The sequence below is a fragment of the Geotrypetes seraphini genome, chromosome 3 (assembly GCF_902459505.1).
Source record: "Geotrypetes seraphini chromosome 3, aGeoSer1.1, whole genome shotgun sequence".
In the NCBI taxonomy this organism is placed as follows: Eukaryota; Metazoa; Chordata; class Amphibia; order Gymnophiona; family Dermophiidae; genus Geotrypetes; species Geotrypetes seraphini.
This window is the reverse complement of record NC_047086.1, coordinates 371,139,694-371,162,261: the sequence shown is the minus strand read 5'-3', so window position 1 is coordinate 371,162,261 and position 22,568 is coordinate 371,139,694. Positions and strand designations below refer to the sequence as shown.

The 22,568-nt window shown below is 41.4% G+C and overlaps 1 protein-coding gene across 3 annotated transcripts in view; it reads right to left on the bottom strand.

The window, feature by feature from the left end:
• RBKS (ribokinase) overlaps positions 1-22,568 on the bottom strand; it is a 164,108-nt gene that overhangs the window by 93,865 nt on the left and 47,675 nt on the right. For all 3 annotated transcript variants that reach the window (XM_033939329.1, XM_033939328.1, XM_033939327.1), the window contains exons 3-6: positions 17,234-17,297; positions 7,953-8,015; positions 3,378-3,542; positions 10-101 (exon numbers count right to left, since the gene is read on the bottom strand). In XM_033939329.1, coding sequence (XP_033795220.1) covers positions 10-101; positions 3,378-3,542; positions 7,953-8,015; positions 17,234-17,297 — 384 coding nt within the window. The remainder of the gene's footprint in view (positions 1-9; positions 102-3,377; positions 3,543-7,952; positions 8,016-17,233; positions 17,298-22,568) is intronic.

Genomic DNA, 22,568 nt, shown 5'->3' with positions numbered 1-22,568 from the left:
GTACATTACCTCACTCTCATTGCAGCAGAAGACATCAGAATAGATGTAGAATTGGGGATCCAGGTCAGAAATAGCTGGAGCAGGATTAAATATTGTTTTTACTGAAAGAGACATGAACCATGGATAAGTACAATGTAATTCATGACAACCATGTCTGTCAAAAGTAATGCTTTGTGGGACAATGTGGTACAGATGTTATGGATCTTCTGCTATTAACGCCAAGAGCAAAACTCTAAATCATGAACAGGAGATAAAGGTAATTTGCAAGCAGAGGAAATTACCTTTTATTATAAGGGGGAAAAGAAATAATGATAAGGAACTAGGTGAACATCTGTTAAAAGTTCTTGTAAAATGAGAGAGTTGAGAGTCTTTAGAGCTAACACAATTGCCCCCTTAAAGTGCTACGTTTTAAACTTTGGTGGTCTGGAGGGGGGGTCTTCAGGCAGGATCTTCAGTCACTCCTGCCAAATCTAACACCTGCCTCAAAATGGTGTGAGACTACCACTAGGGTTGTCATTTTGTGGCCAGCACTACACTGGGCAGCAGTGGCGTAGTAAGGGTAGGAGGTACCCGTGGCGGTGGTGCGCCCCCTGCACCCTCCTCTTCATGCCCCATTCCTTCCTTGCCCCCCGCTCCTTCCTGCCCCCCATTCCACACTTGCACTCTCCCTCCCCCAGTACCCTCTTAATCTTTGCCAGCGTGAGTGGCTTCTGCGAGCATGCTCCTTGCGCCAGCATAAGATTCCCTCCAATGTCACGTCCTGGCCCTGTGACTCAGACGCGATTCAGAGGGGATCCAGGTTGGCAGAAGTTGCTCACGCTAAAGAAGATAATATGGAGGTATGGGGTGGGGGGAGGGATGGTGCGAGGGTGGCATGATGTGGCAGGGTGGGGTGGAGAAGTGCCAGAACCCACACCGACTTGGCGCCCAGGGTGGTCTGCACCCCACTTACTACACCACTGATGGGCAGGAGTGATTAGGCTTCTCTCCTCCACTACTACTTATCAAATTTATAGCACTGTACATTAAACATGTAAGAGACAATCCCTTCTCAATAGAGCTTTCAATCTAATTAAAAGAAAGAGGAAAAATAGGTGTTATGGAATTTTTCACAGAGGGAATGATAGAACAGCCATGGGAGTTACAACTGAGTGGGAGTTAGGAATTAAAAGCAGCCTCGAAAAGTGGGCTTTTAGCCTAGATTTGAATACTTTATTTCCCATTAAATATGATACACTCTCATTAGGATGAAGCTATTACATATGGAGGGGTCATAACAGGGGATGAATCCCCCCATCACCTCACCACCCAATCATTGCTTAGTCCTCTACACTTTTTAGCTTTTAAAAAAAAATATATATATTTGTTTCAGTTGAAAGTGAAAAATCTTCCATAAAACTTCAAAGGACATTCAATAAATAAGTTTTGAAAAATCACTTAGCTCTATAACGGTTCCTTGGTTTTGACGTGAGCACGTTTCGTTTTCTGTATCAGGAAACCAAAAAATTGAATTTTGAACCACATTTGGAGTGCCTTGGAGCATTAAAGAAGATACATCTTACAGATTTTCACCTTGTCTTGTTGCTGATTGCAAATGTGGTTCAAAATTCAATTTTTTTTGGTTTCCTGATGCAGAAAACGAAACATGCTCACGTCAGAACCAAGGAACCGTTATAGAGCTAAGTGACTTTTCAAAACTTATTTATTGAATGTCCTGTGGAGTTTTATGGAAGATTTTTCACTTTCAACTGAAACAAATATATATATTTTAAAAAAGCTAAAAAGTGTGGAGGACTAAGCAATGATTGGGTGGTGAGGTGATGGGGGATTAATCCCCTGTTATGACCCCTCCATGTTTCTGAGCTAATCCTACCATATGTAATAGCTTCATCCTAATGATAATGTATCATATTTAATGGGAAGTGTTTTTGGTTGACATATACATTGAATTTTCGTTTCCGTACTGATATACCTTTGTGGTATATTCCACATTCCCTGTTGTCTTTTTGACTAGATTTGAATACTGCCAGAGATGGAGCTTGACGTTTTAACTCAGGCAGTCTGTTCCAGGCATATGGTGAAGCAAGTTCCCAGGGAGGAGTATAAGGAGAGCTAAGAAAGGAGAGATACTGAGGAGTTGCAGAGTGACTGCACTTGCAAGTCAATAACAGGAATTTGAACTGTATGCGGAAATGGAGAGGGGTAGTGCAAGCATAGTGACACTGGCAGAATATAAGTTGTGCAGCAGAATTTTGAACAGATTGAAGGGGAGAGAGATGGTTTAGTGGAAGATCCGTGAGAAGCAAGTTGCAGTAATCTAGACAAGAGTGTGGCTAAGGGTTTTGGTAGTGTGTTCATAAAGGAAAAGCCAGATTTTGGTGATATTACAAAGAAAGAAATAGCAGACTTTAGCAGTCTGCTGGATCTGTGCAGAGAAAGAGAGAGAGAAGTCAAAGATGACTCCGAGGCTGCGAGCTGACAAGACAGGGAGGATGAGAGTGTTATCCACAGCAATAGAGAAAAGGGGAAGAGGAGAGGTAGATTTAGGTAGAAAGATAAGAAACTCAGTCTTTCCTGACCAAAGATCCCCTCTCCAACCATCAATGTTCAAAAGGCAGCCTCTTGAATAGGCGAGGGCTACATTACAAGTGGGGGTAAGGGAGAGGGAGTGGTGAGGCTTGGACTTTGTGGTGTGATGGGGGATGGGCAAGACATGACCTGAAGGGGTAGCCCGTGTGAGGACATCAAACCACCCAATGTTCAGTTGGTGCAGGAGATATGATGGATAGACAACTAGTATTCAGACACCATCTATCTAGTTCAGGCATCATCTAGGGTAGGAGAAGGTGTTGTATCATAGAACTTATGAAGCTGTTCATTGTTGAACAACACTTGCCCTGTGCCAATCTTTATATATATATATATATATATATATATATCTCCAATTTCTGAATAAGACTGGACTTGATTATCCAGTCCTTTTTGTCTGAAATCTGCATGGTCTTGAATAGCTGATTCATCTTGACAATTGCCGCAACACTTTCATCAAACTCTTTGCCTTAAGGCTCCTTTTCTGCCAGTATCACCACTAGAAAAGCTGCTCCCAAGACAAGTAGAGAAAAGCTTATAATCAGTTGTGGCTGCAGCTGAAAATCACTAGCTAATAAGAAAGTCAGAATGAAGCGGAGGTGTTTGGTTGTGACATCCATGCAAAGCAATTTTGGGGTAACAGACATTTTTTGAGATAACGGAATAAAGAGCTGAAATCTCATGATTTTTTTCACATAATGGGTGCTTTCAGATAATGGAACACTGGATAAAAGGTGCTCTACTGTTTTAGCTTTGAATAAATGAGTAAAGAGATTAAAATAAATTACCTCCAGAAGTGTGTGCAATCTTCAGTGCTTCAAGCGATACAGCTGGGGTTATCTCTAGTTGGCACACCATCACTTTTGCCTGAGAAATGGAACCAGCCGCCTTTTTCAGGTCTTCAGAATCCAAAAGCAAATTAGCACCAGCAACTATAATAATGGCATTTTGGCCTGGAAAGAATTAGCTAGGTTTAGAAAAAGAAAATCTGTATGGAGCAATAGCGTAAGGAAATATATGAACATAACATAGCAACATAGTAGATGGTGGCAAATAAAGACTATATAATAAATACGTTCACCTGTATTTTGTGACCAGCAACCTTAGAAGTTGATACACAAAATAATCAAATGGGCCTTAAAGCTCCAAAATGGATTCACACATATAGAGAAGGATCAACCTTTACAAGGAGTCATAAATATTCTCATTGGCCTAATTAAGCAGAAAAAATGCCCACTGGGGGGGAAAAAAATCACAGTCCAAAAACACAGTGCAATAGCATATAATATTCGATTATGAAAGAAAACTGTCCAAATCATAAGCCCACCCTAATCCAGTCCACACTACGTCTCTAATATGCCCCCTTGAGATTTAGTACTGTTGACCAGGAGATCTACCATTTTCTCAGTCATAGCTCCTCAGCTGTGGAACAACTTACCACTGTATCTACGTAATGAACCATCCTTAGAAAAATTCAAGCGCTCCTTAAAAAGCTTTCTGTATAAGGATGCATTCAATACATAGACAGCTTAACCTCCCAAATATAAAATCTTCAGATCCTAATGGATTTTATGTGATCCCATCCTATATGTTCCTCCCCAAATGTTTCTTTTTATTTTTTTTTAATTAAAGACTGTAGTCCATCCTATTTACCCTTTTTGTATTAGTTTGTATTATAACTTGTATGATTTTGTAAGTAATGTCATATTTTGTCCACCCTTTTTTTTTATTTTTATGAATTGGAAAATTGTTATACGCATTGAAATATATGATACTGCGTAGATAACAAATCTTATTAAACTTGAAACTTGAAACTCATAGATATTCATCTAGAAAAAAGGTTTCAAATATAGCAAGTTGGAGGGGTGTGGTGAGAAAAATGTCCATCTGTCCCTTTATGACGCTTTTTGGACGTCTTTCTTTTTTTGAAAATGAGCCCCCATTGTCTGCTGGAGGTGCAATGAATGTAAGGAGGGAGCTTGTCCATTGTTGGCTTGGCTACCCTATTCTGAATACGTGTCACAAAACATCATAAAGTTATATATATATTAGTCTCATAATTTATTATTGCACTACTGGACTACTAGTTGCACAGCTGCACTTTCACCACCTCAGCAGTTATGCGAACGAGCATGGAGTTGCAACCCGCATACTAGCTGGCACAGCTGGCCACTTCTCTGCTCTAGCAATGACATGTCCATGACCCACTACTACCCACATTAAGCAATTAGCACACAATTATATACACCTGCTGGCTTTATTGCACCGTAACCATTAGCATGATTTTGTGCGAACATCTATCGTGCTATAATATATAACATAGTAACATAGTAGATGACAGCAGACAAAGACCTGAACGGTCCCATCCATGAATATTAGAGAGAGGTTATGTCTGAATGCAGCTTAGTAAAAAGACCCCATAATGAGATGAGTAGAAAGTAATCGTTATGATAATATTGAGCTAATTCTGAAGGAGTTACATTGGTTGTCTTTTCATGAAAGGATCAAAATCAAGATGATATGCAGAGTTTTCAATCCCCCAATTGCCCAGGTATATTAGACAGATTGTGAGCCCACCGGTAGGTGCCTGAAAATCACTTTTATGTTCAAATCTGTTTTTATTATGAATAAAATATATAATACAAACAGAAACAAAACAAGCAACAAGGCAGAACAGGTCCAGCATAATAAAACCCTCCCAAATCCCCCCCGACACCCCTCCATCAAAACAACCCCCCTCCCCATGAGAGCAGAAGTGATGGCTACCTGTAGGTGACAAAAACGCCAGAGGCCCGAACTCTTGTGGCCCTTGGGCAACCATAAAAGTGGCTCACGGGAAAGGGGAGAAGAAAAACAAACAAACAAACCGTGTCTGGTCCCAAACTAGAGCTCAATAACCAGCAGACCACCTATGAAATAGTATTCAAAATGAGGCTACACCCTTTCGGGGACAAAGAAGCTAGATAAGCTCCCCAAATGAATAAAAAAACAACTTCGCCAGAACGGGCAACCCGTCGCCTCACGGGCCTCCCACAAGGCCAGGTTGTGTACCAGAGACCTCCAGCCCCAAAAGGAGGACAGCTCGGACACCGTCCAAAACTGTAACATACACTTATGAGCAAGGAGATACACGTCATTACACCAGGAGGAACCTCCTTTAGGCCCCTGAAAATCACTTTTAAAAGAACTCGTAAACGGCGTTTCCCTCTTAACCTAGGCTCCCGTAGGGCACCTACCAGTGCCTAAGTTAAGGCACAATTTAAAGAATACGGGCCTTTGTGGTTCAGAAACAAAGATGGAATATCAAAGACAATATAATAATAAAGATACTTTTAAAAGAATGCATCTTCAAGGTTTATTAAAAATGTGATTAATCGCCTGTTAACATTCAAGGCGATATATAATACAATTAAATTGAGGGGAACAAAATTAAAATAAATAATCAGAATAATGGACAAACTGTCTTTAGCATTTCATAATATAATTACAATAATGTCTGCAGCCCCTAAGAAAGGTCACATTTCAGTTAAGTCTGTTCCTAATATGACCAGAGGATTATAGTATGAATAACAATTTTAAATATCTGAAGATCTTCCCAATGGCTTCTGGAAATTAATGTAGCTGCATAAAACTACTGTTTACAAAAAAACTTCAGGGAGTTAATTATTACTAGAGGGAGCTGAAGACTATGTTAATGCCTAGATTTGAATTTGCAATAAAGGTGTCTAGACAAAGTAGTATAAAAAGGTAATAAATCTGACGCGTTGTTGGCTGCACACCTACTGGATTATAGGGGGAAGATTATTATAAAGAAAATTATAATTAAGCCTGTACAACTATCCCCCTCTTTCACAAAGATGCGCTAAGCTTTTTAGTGCGTGCTAAATATTACCATGCGTTAAACTTGCACTAAACGCTAATGCGTGCATGTTTTCCTATGGACGCGTTAGCAGTTAGCGCATGCGTTGATTTAGCGTGCGCTAAATCCGCGTTAAAATGCTTAGCGCGCCTTTGTAAAAGAGGGCCTAAGTGGTCCTTTCACTAAGGTGCACTAAAAGATTTAGCATGCGCTAAATGCTAAGATGCCCATAGAAATATAATGGATGTCTTGGCATTTAGTGCGCGCTAAATTTATTAGCAAACCCTAATAAAAGGACCCCTAAGAGTACTGAGGGGATTCAGACAGAGATTTTGAGGATTTACATGGAATTATATACTTTGCAGGCCTCCATGACTGAAGAACAAATTGAATGATATTTAGATGAAGTTTCCATACTAAAACTGGTTGACAGCAGTTGTCGGGTGCCATTGACTCGTGTTTGAGTCCTAGCGACTTGATGAACATCATCAAGTTTTCATGGCAGAATACGGAAGTAGATTGCCGGGCCTTTCTTCTGCGCAGTATAAATTCGATGTTGTCGTCATTGTCGCATCAAACGCAATCCTCTGCCTCCAACACTACCCATCTTCTGCTGCCCAGATGGGTGGTACATCGTTAGTCTGACATCTCTGCTGAAGCCTGTCTGCCTTGGGAGTCCCTGAAACTACAGCTTCTCAGTTGCGTGCAAGCCCCAGTGGTATGACAAGCCCATGCTCCAATTAGGGTTGTACTATTTGCATTTCAGTCTGAGAATACAACCCTTATTGCCCCAAATGATGTAGGGAAAGGCACACTAGTTCATACCTTTCTAGAGTGCCCAAGTCTTCATTTGTGGACTAAAGTATTACCTGTTATAGAGAAAATTTTACTATGCTCATTACAATGGGATTATGGGACATTACTTTTGGGGATTCAGGATACCTTATTTCCCAAGATCTATCTTACCCTTATCGGAAATTTATCTATGTCTCTTTGTTGTTGGTCAAAAAAACTATATTACATTTTTGGGCGTCTCTGGAATGTAATTTTCCTACTTGGGGGAGCAGGTGGTTCTTGATGGGCCTATGTCATCTCTTCAGGGAGGTTATAAAGAAAGGAAAGGGGATCAGAGTCGAGGGAGGGGTAAACTGCCCACTACCCTTATGCGAATCTTGGTGAATATTGAGCCAGGACCCACATAAGTGTCTTATGCAGCTCCCAGCTGAAGATCTGCCAGGATGCGCATAAAAGATGGCAGCCTAACAGAGTCTGGTCAGACCCTGAAATTCAATGCCAGTGCTGGACCTGCATTATGATTTGGGCCTAATTTTGACTATAGTGGTCAGTGTTTAAGAAATTGCCAACTACCACAGGCTGAATGTAGACCTGTATTTCCTGAGGAGGGATAAACAAAACAATGAGAATGTAAAAGTGAAAAATATTTATAATTGGAATTTTAACTAATGTTTCTGAAGGAAAAGGTTGCTCCTTACCACAAACTTACCTTCATTGTTAACCATGATTGAAGCCACTCCTGTAGCAGCATCCCCAGTCTGACCTACAAAATCTTTAGAAACATAAAAAAAGAAACCATTAAAGATGAATTTGTTCTTAAAAGATTTTTGTTTTCTTAAAATATTTTTGATGATCAGTATTGCGGATTCCCTTTTGCAGGATTTCTTGAATTTGAAAAATCTCAGCTCATACATGTATCTAGTACAAAATCTCATACTCCCTCTCCCATTAACAACAACAAAAATGTATGCTTTAACTTGACTTAGCTGTTATATTTGTTTTCTGACCTCATAATGTAGTCTAATCTAAAAACAGTAATAGTTCCTGAGCTCCGGAAGTTGCAGACTTGGATGTTACTACAACTTAAAAGGTAACTGCCCTCCTTAATTCCGTTGAAGAGGTTGTTTGCAATGAGTCTTAAGTACTAATCTTAGAAGCCTGCGATACTGTGAATAGCATACATTTTAAAATTATTCTTTTTTTTTGCTTTTTAAACATGGTTCATGGAATTAATTTTATTAGACCATGACAGATAGAAATGGACTGCTGGTATATCTGCAGGAACTTTATGACTATAGTAACATTTATTTATCACCTTTTTAAAGAAATTCACCTAAGTATATCCAAGAATAAACAATTACAACATTTTAAGGGTGGGGAAGTCGCTGTGGCAGGAGGGCCTGGGATCCCTCCTGCCCGTATTTTAAGGGAGGTAGGGGGGTCGCGGGGCTCATGCCTTGGCAGGAGGGGTTGGGCTCCTTCCTGCTGGTATTGGGCATCTCTGCCGCGGGTTGCGGCAGTTCGGAGGGGGGATCGCGATCATGGCAGGGGAGATGAGCCATCTCTTCTGCCATGATTGCTGCGGGGGGGGGGGGGGGGAGATTCTGTAACCAGTGTTGTTTTTGACAGACGCTGTTTACAGAATCCAGCTTTTAGGCGAAGGACTGGCCCCTCCTTTGCCTAAAAGGTCTTGTTTTGGGCGTTTGGGACTTAGGTTATTTTTTGGTTGATAATGTGTTCTAAAGTTAGACTTAGTGGTGGTCTGGGCGTTTAAACTGCTGAATGTAGAGGTAGGCCATTCTAAAAAAAAATCTCATTTTGGATGTTTTTTTTAAGAATGGACATTTTCCCTGCTGCTACTTTTAGCGTTTAGGGCCTTAGGCCAAAAGAGGACTTAGACTTTTTTTAAATTATGCCCCTCATACTGTATATCATAAAAATCATGAAAAGATCCCACAGTATGCTTTATTATGGAGAGCTGAACTTCATGGCTCAAGGTCTTAAATCAACTCAAGAGAAACCGGCTATAAAAAAGTTAAAAATATCAAAAACTGCTGCCCTGCAAGACCAATCTATGGGCACAAAAAATGTATGATAGTAATATAATGAGAAACTGGAATGGAAAAAGGATGTTAACAAGTCCCTCTGAGCTTAGAGACATTTGGAGCATTGAGATTAAGCATCAAATTTCTGCTTCTCAATGGCCACGTATTTGGTCTTGGAGGATGAGATGTACAATGTCTGCATCTATGAGAGAAACATGGTTCTTCCTGTTGCATAGAGCATTCTGGACCTCTGTTCGTTTAAAAAAATTAGATTGTTCTATAGATGTTGGCATTGTCATCTTGAAGCAGGGACTTTAGACCATTTATTATTCTATTGTCCATTTATTATGGAATTTTGGAAATCAATTTGGAGTCAAATAAATTGTTTATTAGAAAATCATGTGGCATTATCCTATGATACAATATTATTTGGCATGGAGATGAGAGCTAAGAGTCAAATATCCTCTACAAATAATAAATTATTGCTCATTTTGACAGGAGTTGCCATACAACAAATAACACTTAATTGGAAAAGTTGGAATAGATTGAACTTTAGTGTTTGGTGGAATTCAGTATGCCATATTTATAAAATGGAAAGAACATTAGCCATTCAAAAAGGGAACTTTAATAAATTTCAGGATGTGTGGAGGCCATTATCAAATTATTGTAAAGAATGAGTATATATTTTTCTTCCCTGATTAGTACAAATGGAAATTGGGGGGAGGGAGGGGGGTATTTATTATTGGAAAATGTTTTTATGAAATATAAAAGGATGGGAGGGAAGGGGATACATTTAATTTGATAAGATTAATTGTAGAATTTCAAGTGATATATCTATGTTAAAATGTTAATACCAATGTTGATGTAAGTTATAAAATGAATAAAGAATTATATAAAAAACAAACAAACAACAAGTCCCTCTGAGGAAAAAAATGTGTAGCCCGGCAAAAATGAACCGCTCTACATTACGCTGTCGGGGGCTGGGACGTATTGGGGATTGAAAACTATCTATGATCCGGCACTGGTCTATGGGGAGCCGGCAAATCCTATGTGTAAAACTACTATGGTATAACAGACGGTCTCGGCGATACATCAAATGACATAAAAAATCGGAACTCGCAGTGCTGGAAATAAAAATAAATAAAGCTGGCTACTGGGATTAGACTTACCGTGAGAAAGTAATGTGATACTTCTATCATGCTGGCTGTGATTCAAAGAAATGAACCGTGGCAAAAAGAGTGCTCCTTGAAAACAACAGTTCTTATTGCGTGTGCGTCAGTCCTCTTGTGAGAGCGCCACGTGGCTACGTGCTGATGTCATCGGTTTGAGAAACGGGAGCCTATAACAAGCGTCAAATTGAATAGTAGGCAAAAGCATATAACAGGCTGTAAAAAATGGTGGACCTCACCGCAGCAAAATGATAAACATTATTTTTTAAAAAATTAATTAATTAAAACCCATAAAATTTGGGAAAACCTACTTATGCCCACTTCCAAATATGGTGTTCCCGCAGGGGACTCTGCTATTCCCCCTATTATTCAATCTGCCTTGACCTCTATTAGATATAGCCCACGAATATCAAATACAGATTCACTCCTGCACAGATGACATCCAACTGTATCTACTGCTAGGAGAAGCCTAATCTCTTGCATAATTTATTAATATTTTGTTAACCGAGTCGAGCCCTCTTGTTAGGATGAATCGGTATATAAAATCAAAGATTAGATTAAGCCCATGATACCCAGATTGCGAAACTCCTAAACTGCCTCTTGGAAATCAAAAACTGGATGTCGGTCAACAAATTACAACTAAACGCCTCCAAGACGGAACTCCTTTGGATCCGCAAAGAATGCTGGGACTGCACCGGTCCTTCCCTGTGCTATGACTCAACTACTATAACTGCAAAAGACCAAGCGCGCAGCTTAGGAATGCTCTTCGATTGCAACCTATCACTTTCCAACCATATCTCTCAGGTGGTATCGTCCTCATTTTACTATCTGTGACAACTCCGAAAAATAAGGAACTACTTTTCAGAGGCTTACTTCACCCAACTACTCTATGCCTTAATACTCTCCCGCAAAGATTCCTTCAATGCAGTATTCAACGGTCTCATAGCAAAGAACACATATTGTCTCCAGCGTGTTCAAAACGCAGCAATCAGGGTTCTGAAAAACCTCCATGCCCATGGCCCTGTCTCCCAGGTTCTAGCGTCAGCTCACTGGATTCCCGTAGCCAATTGCTGGGTCTTCAAGGGCCTGATGCTAGCGTTCAAATCCTTGCATGACATGGTGCCGGGCTTTGTGATGGCTAAGCTTCCTCCGTACGTGCCAAACTGGTCCTTCCGCTCCCAGGATGAAATACGCCTCAAAACGCCCTCTGTTCATGCCCTTCAACTGCAAACCGCCAAACGACTTTCCTACTCCCACTTCATACTGAGCCACTGGAATCAACTGCCCCCGCAGATCATATTCCTTGAAGGACTCCTCAACTTTAGGAAAGCAAAAAAACACAACATACCCTGCTCTTGACTAATGGATCAAAAAGAAATGAATAGTGGTACCAGAACCCAGTATGTGTCACGTAAGGAAAACTTGTATTGTTAAATCTTGCAAATCTAACTTGTAAACTGTCTGTGTGTGCCAATTAGGATAAAACTTGTACTGGAAAACTTGCACTGTAAGGATAACTATGGTAAATTGTATATTATGTATATTAGTATTAGACCCCTAGTATGTGCCAAGTTAGAATAACTTGTCATGTAAACTTATACTGAAATTATGGCAAATCCAGTGAAGACTGTAACCTGTTAACTCTATACTATGCTTAACCTGAAACCCGATCTGAGCACTTTGGGGACAATGGGCTAGAAAATGAAATGAATAAATAAATGAAGGTACGATGTAATACATTAAAAACAAATTGGAGAAAATATTTCTTCAGTCAACTTGTGCTTAAACTCTGGAATTTGTTGGCAGAGAATGTGGTAAAAGCAGTTAACTTGGCAAGGTTTTAAAAAGTTTGGATAATTTCCTAAAGGATGAACTTTGGAAAATCCCCTGATTATATCTAGGATAAGCAACGTAAAAAAAATCAATTTTACTCTTTTGGGATCTTGTCAGGTACTTGTGACCTGGATTGGCTGTTGTTGAAAATAGGATACTGGGCTTGATGGACCTTCAGTCTGTCCCAGGACGGCAACACTTATGTCCTTATGTTCTTAAGTGGAGGCTTGACATTGAGAAGTCCCTTCATTAAATGTGAGATAATAGTGTAGTGAAAAGCCGGAGGATTATTCAATGAGTCCTGTAGGCCATGACAGCGTTAAAGTTTATTCTTATAGAGGATATTTAGAGGCCTTGTTGATACAGATGATACAAGTAAAGCAAAACAGGGGTATAGATAGAGGATTACTGCACAGGTCCTGGACTTGTTGGGCCGCCGCATGCGCGGACTGCTGGGAATGATGGACCTCGGGTCTGACCCAGCGGAGGCATTGCTTATATTCTTATGTTCTGGAATCATGGCTGCTTGCAAAACACCAAGTAATAAATCATTTCCACTTGAAAGAGTATATCTAATATAATAAAGCCCTAAACGCGCATGCGCACTCCCACCTGCGTGCTCCCGTTTTCCGTGCGCTGTAGGGCACCGCAGGTAGGAGTGCGCATGCGGGAGAATCCCCCGAGGCGGATGTCGGCCGCGGCGGCTGTCGGCGGCTGCAGGCTGCGGCGGCAGATGTCTGAAGCCTGGCTGGAGGAGGACGAGGAGGAGCTGCGAGAGCTCCGCAGAGGCAGGAGGTGAGGACACAGAGACGGAGACAGATGGATGAGAAGGACAGAGGGGCTGCTAGGGGGACCAGGAGAGATAGACTTCAGGGAGTGTGTAGGGGGTAGGAGAGAGAAATGGTGTTGGGGAAGGACAGAGGGGGACAGGAAAGGGAAAGATGGCAAAAGAGGTGAAACAGGGTCAGAGAGAGATGGTAGAGGGTGTGAAAGGGGGAAAGGGAGAGATGGAAATGGTAGGACCACTGCTGCTTTGGGGCACTGAGGGGGGAAAGGTTGGTACGTCAGGACTGCTGCTGCCGCCTCGGGTAAGTAAAGACCCCGTCAGAAGGGCCAAAAGGGTACAAAGGAAATGGTGAAAGGTGAGGTGGTGTGACTGGGATCAGTGGGAGGCAGGGTCCGGGCATGATAGAGGCGGGGCATGGGTGGGGTCAGAGTCAGGGTCAGGGTATAGGTGGGGCTATTCTAGCACCCGTTACTGTAATGAATGTAACGGGCTAAAACACTAGTAAATAAATACATTGGCAACTAAGGGGAGAGTGTGGCGCAGTGGTTAAAGCTACAGCCTCAGCACCCTGAGGTTGTGGGTTCAAACCCACACTGCTCCTTGTGACCCTGGGCAAGTTACTTAATCCCCCCCCCAATTCCCCAGGTACATTAGATAGATTGTGAGCCCACCGGGACAGACAGGGAAAAATGCATGAGTACCTGAATAAATTCATATAAACCCTTCTGAGCTCCCCTGGGAGAACGGTATAGAAAACTGAATAAATAAATAAGTGTTCTTGAATGGATAGAGGCAATTCGAGGCAGAGACAAGGACTGCTCAGTTTTCAGTTCTTCAAAGCCAGGTTGTCTGGGATAGAAGACATTCTTTTTTTTTTTTTTTTTATATTCAACCAGCTGAACAGATATCACCTTCTCTATTGTGAATGAAGACTCATGATGACACAATTACAATCCCAGTTTCAAATGAGCTAGAAGCACACCAAAGGAGCAAAAGAAAAATCGCTACTCCACCCATCACCCCCCAAAAAGAAAAAATAAATAATAAAAAGGAAGCCTATTTGTTAAAGTCATAATCCATGTTGGCGTAGCAACGGTAAACCCCCTCGTTCTAAAACTCAGCAAACGCATGCTTAGTTTATGCTTAGCATGCAAAATTGCGCACTAGGCCACATAATGCCCAAAGTTATGTGTGTAACTTATTTGACAAATGAGCTGCTACTTGGCAATGACATCAAAATATTGGTGATAGCTGTTGTTAACTGGTGTTAATTTGCAGTTAGATCGTATTTTATAACTTTTGCGCACAAATTCTACAATGCAAGGGGGTGTGGACCTGGGAGGAGCATGCTCAGAACTTACTAAGGTTTAAGAATACTGATAGTCATGTGCGTAACTGCAACTCTTAGGGCTCCTTTGCGAAGGATTAGCGCGCGCTAGCCAAAAATCTACCGCCTGCTCAAAAGGAGGCGGTAGCGGCTAGCCCGTGTGGAAATTTAGCGCACGCTAGTGCACCTTCGTAAAAGGAGCCCTTAGTTACAGACATTGCCACCAGCCAGTGACATGGTGCAAGCAGCCACAGCCTCTAGGAAAGCAAACAGAATGCTGGGTATCATTAAGAAGGGTATTACGACCAGGACGAAGGAAGTCATCATGCCGCTGTATCGTGCAATGGTACGGCCGCATCTGGAGTACTGTGTCCAGTACTGGTCGCCGTACCTCAAGAAAGACATGGCGGTACTTGAGGGAGTACAGAGAAGAGCAACCAAACTGATAAAGGGAATGGAAAATCTCCCATATACCGACAGATTGAAACAGTTGGGACTTTTCTCACTGGAAAAGCGGAGACTTAGAGGAGACATGATAGAAACCTTCAAGATCCTGAGGGGCATAGAAAAAGTAGACAGGGACAGATTTTTCAAATTAAGGGGCGCCACAAGTACAAGGGGGCACTCGGAGAAATTGAAAGGGGACAGGTTTAGAACAAACGCTAGGAAGTTCTTTTTCACTCAGAGGGTGGTGGATGCATGGAACGCGCTTCCAGAGGCTGTTGTAGACAAGAAAACATTAAATGGTTTCAAAGAAGGTTTGGATAGATTCCTAGAAGAAAAAGGGATTGGGGGGTATAGATAGGTATAGACCATTGCTCAGGCAATGGGCCTGATGGGCCGCCGCGGGTGCGGACCGCTGAGCAGGATGGACCTATGGTCTGCCTCAGCGGAGGCAACTTCTTATGTTCTTATGTTCTTATAATGGCTGTTATATACATAATGAGCAATATAGAATTTGTGCTTAGCATGCAGCATCTCAGCACCTAACTTTTACTAGAGAATGACCCCCACAATGACCTGGCTAAGAGATAATAATAATAATAATAATAAATGGTTATTATTATTATTTAGGGGATAATTTTATAGCCTGTTATAGACAGGATGCTGGACTCAGACGTTTGGTCTGACCCAGAATCTTTGTGAAAATGTAACATCACAAAGTATCTCACGGGCCGCATCGAGGTGGAGGAAGATATCTTCTTTTTCAAGGGTCCCGCGACAACAAGGGGGCATCCGTGGAAAATCAGGGGCGGGAAACTGCACGGTGACACTAGGAAGTTCTTCTTCACTGAAAGGATAGTTGATCGCTGGAATAGTCTTCCACTCCAGGTTATTGAGGCCAGATTTTAAGGCCAGATGGGATAGACATGTGGGATCTATCCACAAAGATAAATAGGGAGGGTCATTAGAGTGGGCAGACTTGATGGGCCGTGGCCCTTATCTGCCGTCTATTTCTATGTTTCTATGTTTCCATGATTCTCAGGGACATTGCGGCCTTTTGAGAAGGGAATCCTGGAGATAGTGTGACATCACACAGCCTGAGAGGAGTAGTGAATCCTGGCCACAATGTGATTATCAGAAAATCTAATAAACAGCAGGAATCTCAGGGAGAGCCCGAGAGGAGCTTGGAGATAGTTTGGGCGGCATCACAGAGCCTCTGAGTAGAGAATGACACGGTGACAAAATTCATCACCGTTCCCGTCCCCACGGATAACCGCGGGAAATAATCCCATGTCATTTTCTAGTGTCTATTTCAACCTCAGTCCTTCTACACCAGCATTCTTCAAAGCAAAGCTTGTGGGTCAGTGGTTGTGGCCATTCATACTCTGATTCTTATGTGAGCCAAGGATAATGAAGCCATTGTGACATCACTGATGTGATTGGTTCTTAGGCACTGGTGGAATGAGGCATTATGACATCACAATATCTGCTCTGGATACCAGAGACTGTCATTCTGTAGTGTCTGTTTCAACCTCAGTCCTTCTACACCAGCATTCTTCACAGCAAAGCTTGTGGGTCAGTGGTTGTGGCCATTCATACTCTGATTCTTCCCTCTCTCCTTAAAGAATGACATGAAGATGGGAACGGTGATGAATTTTGTCACCGTGTCATTCTCTACCTCTGAGCAGCAGGGAATTCTTGGGACAGTTTAACATGTCAGTCTATGAGCCATATTAGGAAATCCAACAGTAAAGATAGCAAGACAGTGAAACATTTACTGAAAACCTATAATGATGCCACAGTCCTGGTAGAAAAGAACTGAATAAATTTTATAAATACAGAAGGCAATATTCAATAGGACCAAATCTGTATAAAGATTTAGTGGATATTCAAAGAGATATTCGTATCTCTCTGAGCCACTGAATATTTTGGCTCAGAGGTCTTGGGATATCTTATCTTGCCAGCTATTTATGCATGAAGATATCTGGATAAAGTGAGCCAAGAGGCCGAATATCCCAACTAACCAGCAAACTTGAAACCTACTCCTAGGCTGTCTATGGCCCCTCTTTTAGTCATACAGATAAGTTTTCTCTGGAAATTGATTTGTTGGCTGTTTTCAAATTTTTTAAAGCAAAGGACTTAGTCAGATAACTCACATTGTTACCCTGATAGATTTTAGAATACTGACTTCATAAATTTGAAAGGAGATAGAAGAAAAAAGAAGTAACTTTAAAACAGTATCTATGAAACAGATGAACAATATTCTGAACCTCCATCTTCTAGCATTATAGCTGAAATTTAAAAAAAAGGTTTAAACAGGAACAAAGTGAATTTAAAATATAAAAAAAACAATCCCTAAAATAATAAAACAGCTTGAAATGTTACCTGTAGAAACACTGTTCTTGATGAAGTTTTCTACATAGTCATTGCCAAAGGAATCCTTTCCAACCTGTACAACAGCAATAAGGAAGATTAAGGCATTTATTCTCAGCAAAAAGTGTCACTAAACACATTTTCAGAATAATAAAGGAGACCTCATTTTACACTGCTCAAGTGTTAATAGTAATGCAAGATAGAAATCTTTCTCTTAAAAACAAAAGCTATGAACTTCGAAGAGGTATGGATGGTATACAAATAAAAATTGTATTGTATAACAGTATATAAACTACTTTCTTATACATTGTAAACCTGCAGGAAAAGAAACAAAAATTTACAAACGCTGGGTTTTACTAAACGGCGCTAGAGGTTTTTAGCGCGGACTGGTAAGGTAAATGCTCTGATGCTCATAGAAATATGAGTGCGAAAATGGGCATGGTACAATTAACATTTATAAAGCCTGCAGAGCCACAGAGGCCTCAGCAGCTGGGCAGGAAACCAGTGGGTAAGGAACTGGACAGCGACAGGCAGCAAGACCTGGAGAGAGGGAGGTTTGGTCATAAAAAGAACATTTGGTGCCTATATTTGAGAAACAATGCTCTAGTGCACCGCTATCCAAACTTAGGGCTCCTTTGACAAAGGTGCGCACGCACCGGATTAGCGCGTGCTACCCGAAAAACTACCGCCTGCTCAAGAGGAGGCGGTAGCAGCTAGCGCACGTGGCATTTTAGCATGCGCTATTCTGTGTGTTAAGGCCCTTATGTAAGTTTCAAGTTTATTAGGATTTTATATACCGCCTATCAAGGTTATCTAAGCGTTTTTTTACAATCAGGTACTCAAGCATTTTCCCTATCTGTCCTGGTGGGCTCACAATCTATCTAACGTACCTGGGGCTATGGAGGATTAGGGTCACAAGGAGCAGCGCGGGGTTTGAACCCACAACCCCAGGGTGCTGAGGCTGTAGATCCAACCACTGCGCCACACACTCCTCCCCGAGTAAAAGGAGCCCTTAGTTTAAACTCAGCTAGTATCAGCTTAATACCACAGTATATGATGATTTGAACAAACTGGCTTGCTTGCACAGTTTTGAAACAGCACATCCCCTGCTCAAGAAATTACATTTCCTGAAACATCTGGAAAGAAATTTTCACAGAAAGAACCGAGTAAAATAAAAATCAAGCAAAATGCACTGTAGAATGTTCTGCTTGATCTACAACAGGGGTGTCCAACCTTTTGGCTTCTCTGGGCCGCATTGGCCCCAAAAAATGTTTCTGGGGCCGCACAAACATGCAAATGCTGCAGCAAGACAGAGGAGGGAGCCGGCAAGACGGTAAACACCCAGGGGCAGCAGAGGAAAACATTGTATCGCCCTCGACCGGGGACCGCACAAAATACTTCACTGGGCCGCATGTGGTCCTCGGGCCGCAGGTTGGACACCCCTGATCTACAACTTTCAGGTAAACTTCCCACCATATACAAGTTGGTGAATCTTTCAAAACAGAAGATAACATTTAACATAATATAACTTTATTCTTCTATACCGCCATAACCGACTGATTTCTAGGCAGTTTACACCAAAGAAGACTGGACAATCAGTAAAATACAAGATGGTAGGAAGATACAAAATATTTCTTATAAGTACAAATATTCTTTAAGAAAATACTATATAAACTTTTAGTTAGAATAACAGTTCATAATGATGCAACCACACTAGGATATCATGCCGTAGGTTCTATCGTCAGTTCACTGGCTGCCCATGGCCATATATGGCTTCAAGGGCTTGATGTTAGCGTTCAGATCCTTGCCTGACATGGCGCCGGACTACATAATGGCAAAAGCTTCCTCTGTACGTACCAAACAGGTCCCTCCGCTCCCAGGATGAAATACCTTTCAAAATGCCTCCTGGCCATGCCCTTCAACTGTAAACTGCCAAACAACGTTCCTACTCCCACTTCATACTGGGCCACTGGAACCAACTGCCCCCGCAGATCAGATCCCTTGAAGGACTCCTGAGCTTTAGGAAAGCAATAAAAACATATCTCTTCACCTAACTCCCCTGTCCATGACCGATGGATTAAAAAGAAATGACAATTACTCTTTGTATCTTTGCTGTATATGTACAGTCTCTTCCTCTGTAAACCGCTTTGAACTGTTTGTGGTATAGCGGTATACAAAAATAAAGCTATTATTATATTGGTATTAGATCCCAGTATGTATCACGTTAGGAAAAACTGGTATTGAAACATCTTCCACTGTAACTATGGCAAATTTAACCTGTAACTGTACATTATGGGGCTCATAATCGAAAGAGAAAAACGTCCAAAAACTGGCCTAAGTCGGCAATTGGATGAACATTTCGCAAATACGTCCAAGTGCCGATAGTAAAAACGGGCTTTGGACGTATTTCTAAACGACCTAGGCCTTCATAGTGCCGCTGAACGACCAAAGCTAAACGGAGCATTTCGGGAGGAGTGTCGAGGGTGGGAGTTGGGCGGGACGTGGGCTGGCTTAGACTTAGTCGTACAGCATGTATAACCGAAAATTATACAGCCCAGGATCGACGGAACTTGGATGTCGTGACTTAGACCATGTAAAACATGGTCTAATTCACAAAAACCCACCGAAAGTCACCAGATAAGCACTGCAAACACATAAAACAGGTCCCCACACACTACCCCAGTGATCACCGACCCCTCCCCCAACCCCAGAAAAATCATAATCACACCTTTAAAATTCAGCCTCCAGACCATCATCACCTGGCCGCCTGGCATAGGAAAGCCTAGTCGTCCAGCACAGAGGCGGCTTAAGTCATCTTGAGAGTGGGTTAGGGACCCATGGAGAGGAGGCCCCATGCCCATAAGCTCCTGTAATCACTGTATTGATATTGAAACATGTGCACTCCCCTATATACCCCCAAAACCCTTTTTTACTGGCATATAAGTGGCTCCTGCAGCCATAAGGGCTATTGGGGTGGTAGATAAGTGGGTCTAAGGGATTCTGGAGGTGGTTTGGGGGGCTCTCCGTCACCTATAAGGGAGCTGTAGGGAGGAGAAGCCATGGCACCCTTTTTGTGAAGTTCACAGCAGTGCCCTGTAAGGTACCCACTATTTAGGTGGCATGTCTGGGTGTGCAGTCCATCAATTTGCAGACCTCTCCCACGTCCAACAGGGCATGTTCTAGGCATTTTGGACTTGGACGGAAAGTTGGACAAAAATACGGTATAAAGATGGACGATTTAGTGACTTGGATGATCAGATCGGCAGGACGTATAATTAGACGATTTTCGAAACGAAAAAAAGATGGATGTATTTTTCGAAAATGTGTCTTAAGTTGTTTTTTTACTTTGGATGACTTGCGAGATGGACGTAAATGGACTTAGACGTCCCTCTCGATTATGCTCCTCCAAGTGTATTGGAATTAGATCCCTAATGTGTATCTAGTTAGGATAAAATCTTGTATTGAAAAACTTACACTGTTGAGGATAACTATGTCAAATTTTAACCTCTGAACTCTATTTTATGTTTATTGGTATTAGACCCCTAGTATGTATAGAATTAGGACACAACCTTGTATCATAAAATTGTACTGTAGCTGCCATATTGTAACCTGTTAACTGTATTTTATGTATGTTTAACCTGTAACCCGTTTTGAGCTCCTTGGGGAAAATGGGATAGAAAATGAATTAAATAAATAAATTGAAAATGGCATTATACGAGAAGACATGAGGGAATAGAGGTAACAGGACAAGAATTGCTCAGCTCTGATTTTTTTTTATACTGGAAAGAGGATAATATCACCTCCTGAGATAGGAAATATTCCAGCAACAAGGTGAAAAGCCAACTAGTGTGTTAAATGTTGTAAAAACAGAGGAGATGCCATTTTATTCAGGAAAGAAAGGTGTGCATCTAAGCAGCAGTGGGTTTTTGCATATTTTAAGGAAGCTCCCCACACATACCCATGAAGAAGAGAATGGCACACATCCTTGTGGTGTGACAAACTGCAAACTGTGCAAGCACATCTCAAAGGATCCCATGGTCACTCATATGGGAAAAAAACATTCATCATAAAGGGATCCTTCAAATGTTCATCTTTTAATGTTGTATACATCATTCAGTGCAAAAGTGCAAAGAGGCATATTACATAGATGAAACAAGCCAAATGCTAAAGACCAGAATCAATCTATATAGATATTATATTAAAAATTGCAATACCAACCAAGACAACACTTTTGAAAAACTGACCACTGCACCAGTGAGCATGGTAGAAGGGAGCTCTAGCTATCTTCAGAGGCAGTCCTCAGCTGGCTGGGCTTGAGAATTACCACCATCTACAGCGAGGGTCTGGGATAGGGTTCAGAGCAGAAATTAAGAATGGAGCCCCCAGTCCCCTTTCATTCCTGTCCCCTGATCTCCTCACCTAACATTACTACCACACTGACAGATCTTCACCAAATACAGCACAAGGAATCACAAATTAGAAATATAAATATGTAAACAAAAATTGAACCAGCAACCCTAAGAAGAAAACTCAGCATATACTGCAACACTGGAGATAAAAACAGAAAAGCATTTCCTTGTTATTTAACACAATACAAAGACTCTACCATGTACATTTCCCAAAACTAACATATTCTAGTTAATAGATTTAAAATAAAACACTTTTTTCTATCTTGGTTGTCTGGACATTTTATTTTTCTACCATGTTTGTCCCAGTTTCTCTTTTCTGCTTTGTTTCTCTTTTGCTAATTCTCCTTTCAGAAGCTGCTTTTCTTCTCTCTTCTAACATATTGATCTTTTTATAAATCTCTTTTCTCTCTTTCTTTTCTGTCTCTCGGTCCACTCAAATTTCACTCTTTCTCACCCTGTCCTCAACCATTTCCTCCCTTTTACATTTCACTTACCTATCAACTTTCCATTTCCTCATCTTATATTTTAGCTCTCCCATTTCGCTCCTTCCCCAGCATCCCATTCCTTTGTATCTTTCATCTACTTCCCATTACCACACTTGTAGCTTCTTTATTCATTATCCTCCTCTCACTCAACTCCTTGCCACCTGCCTTGGCCTTTCCCACATGGTTCTACCACTCCACCCATGTGGGATGGTGTGATGCTGGACTTGGTGCTTATGAATGGGGAGAGTGTTTCTGGTGTTATAGTGGGTGATCATTTGGCATCCAGTGATCACTGGATGGTGTGGTTTAATATTAAGAAAAGTATGGACAGGGTTAATTGAAAGCTAAGGTTCTAGACTTCAGAAAACTAACTTTGTTCTGATGGGGAACTGCATCAAGGAGTTGTCTGGATGGGAAAAGCAGTGGGCAAAACAGAAATAAGTTATTGTAAGG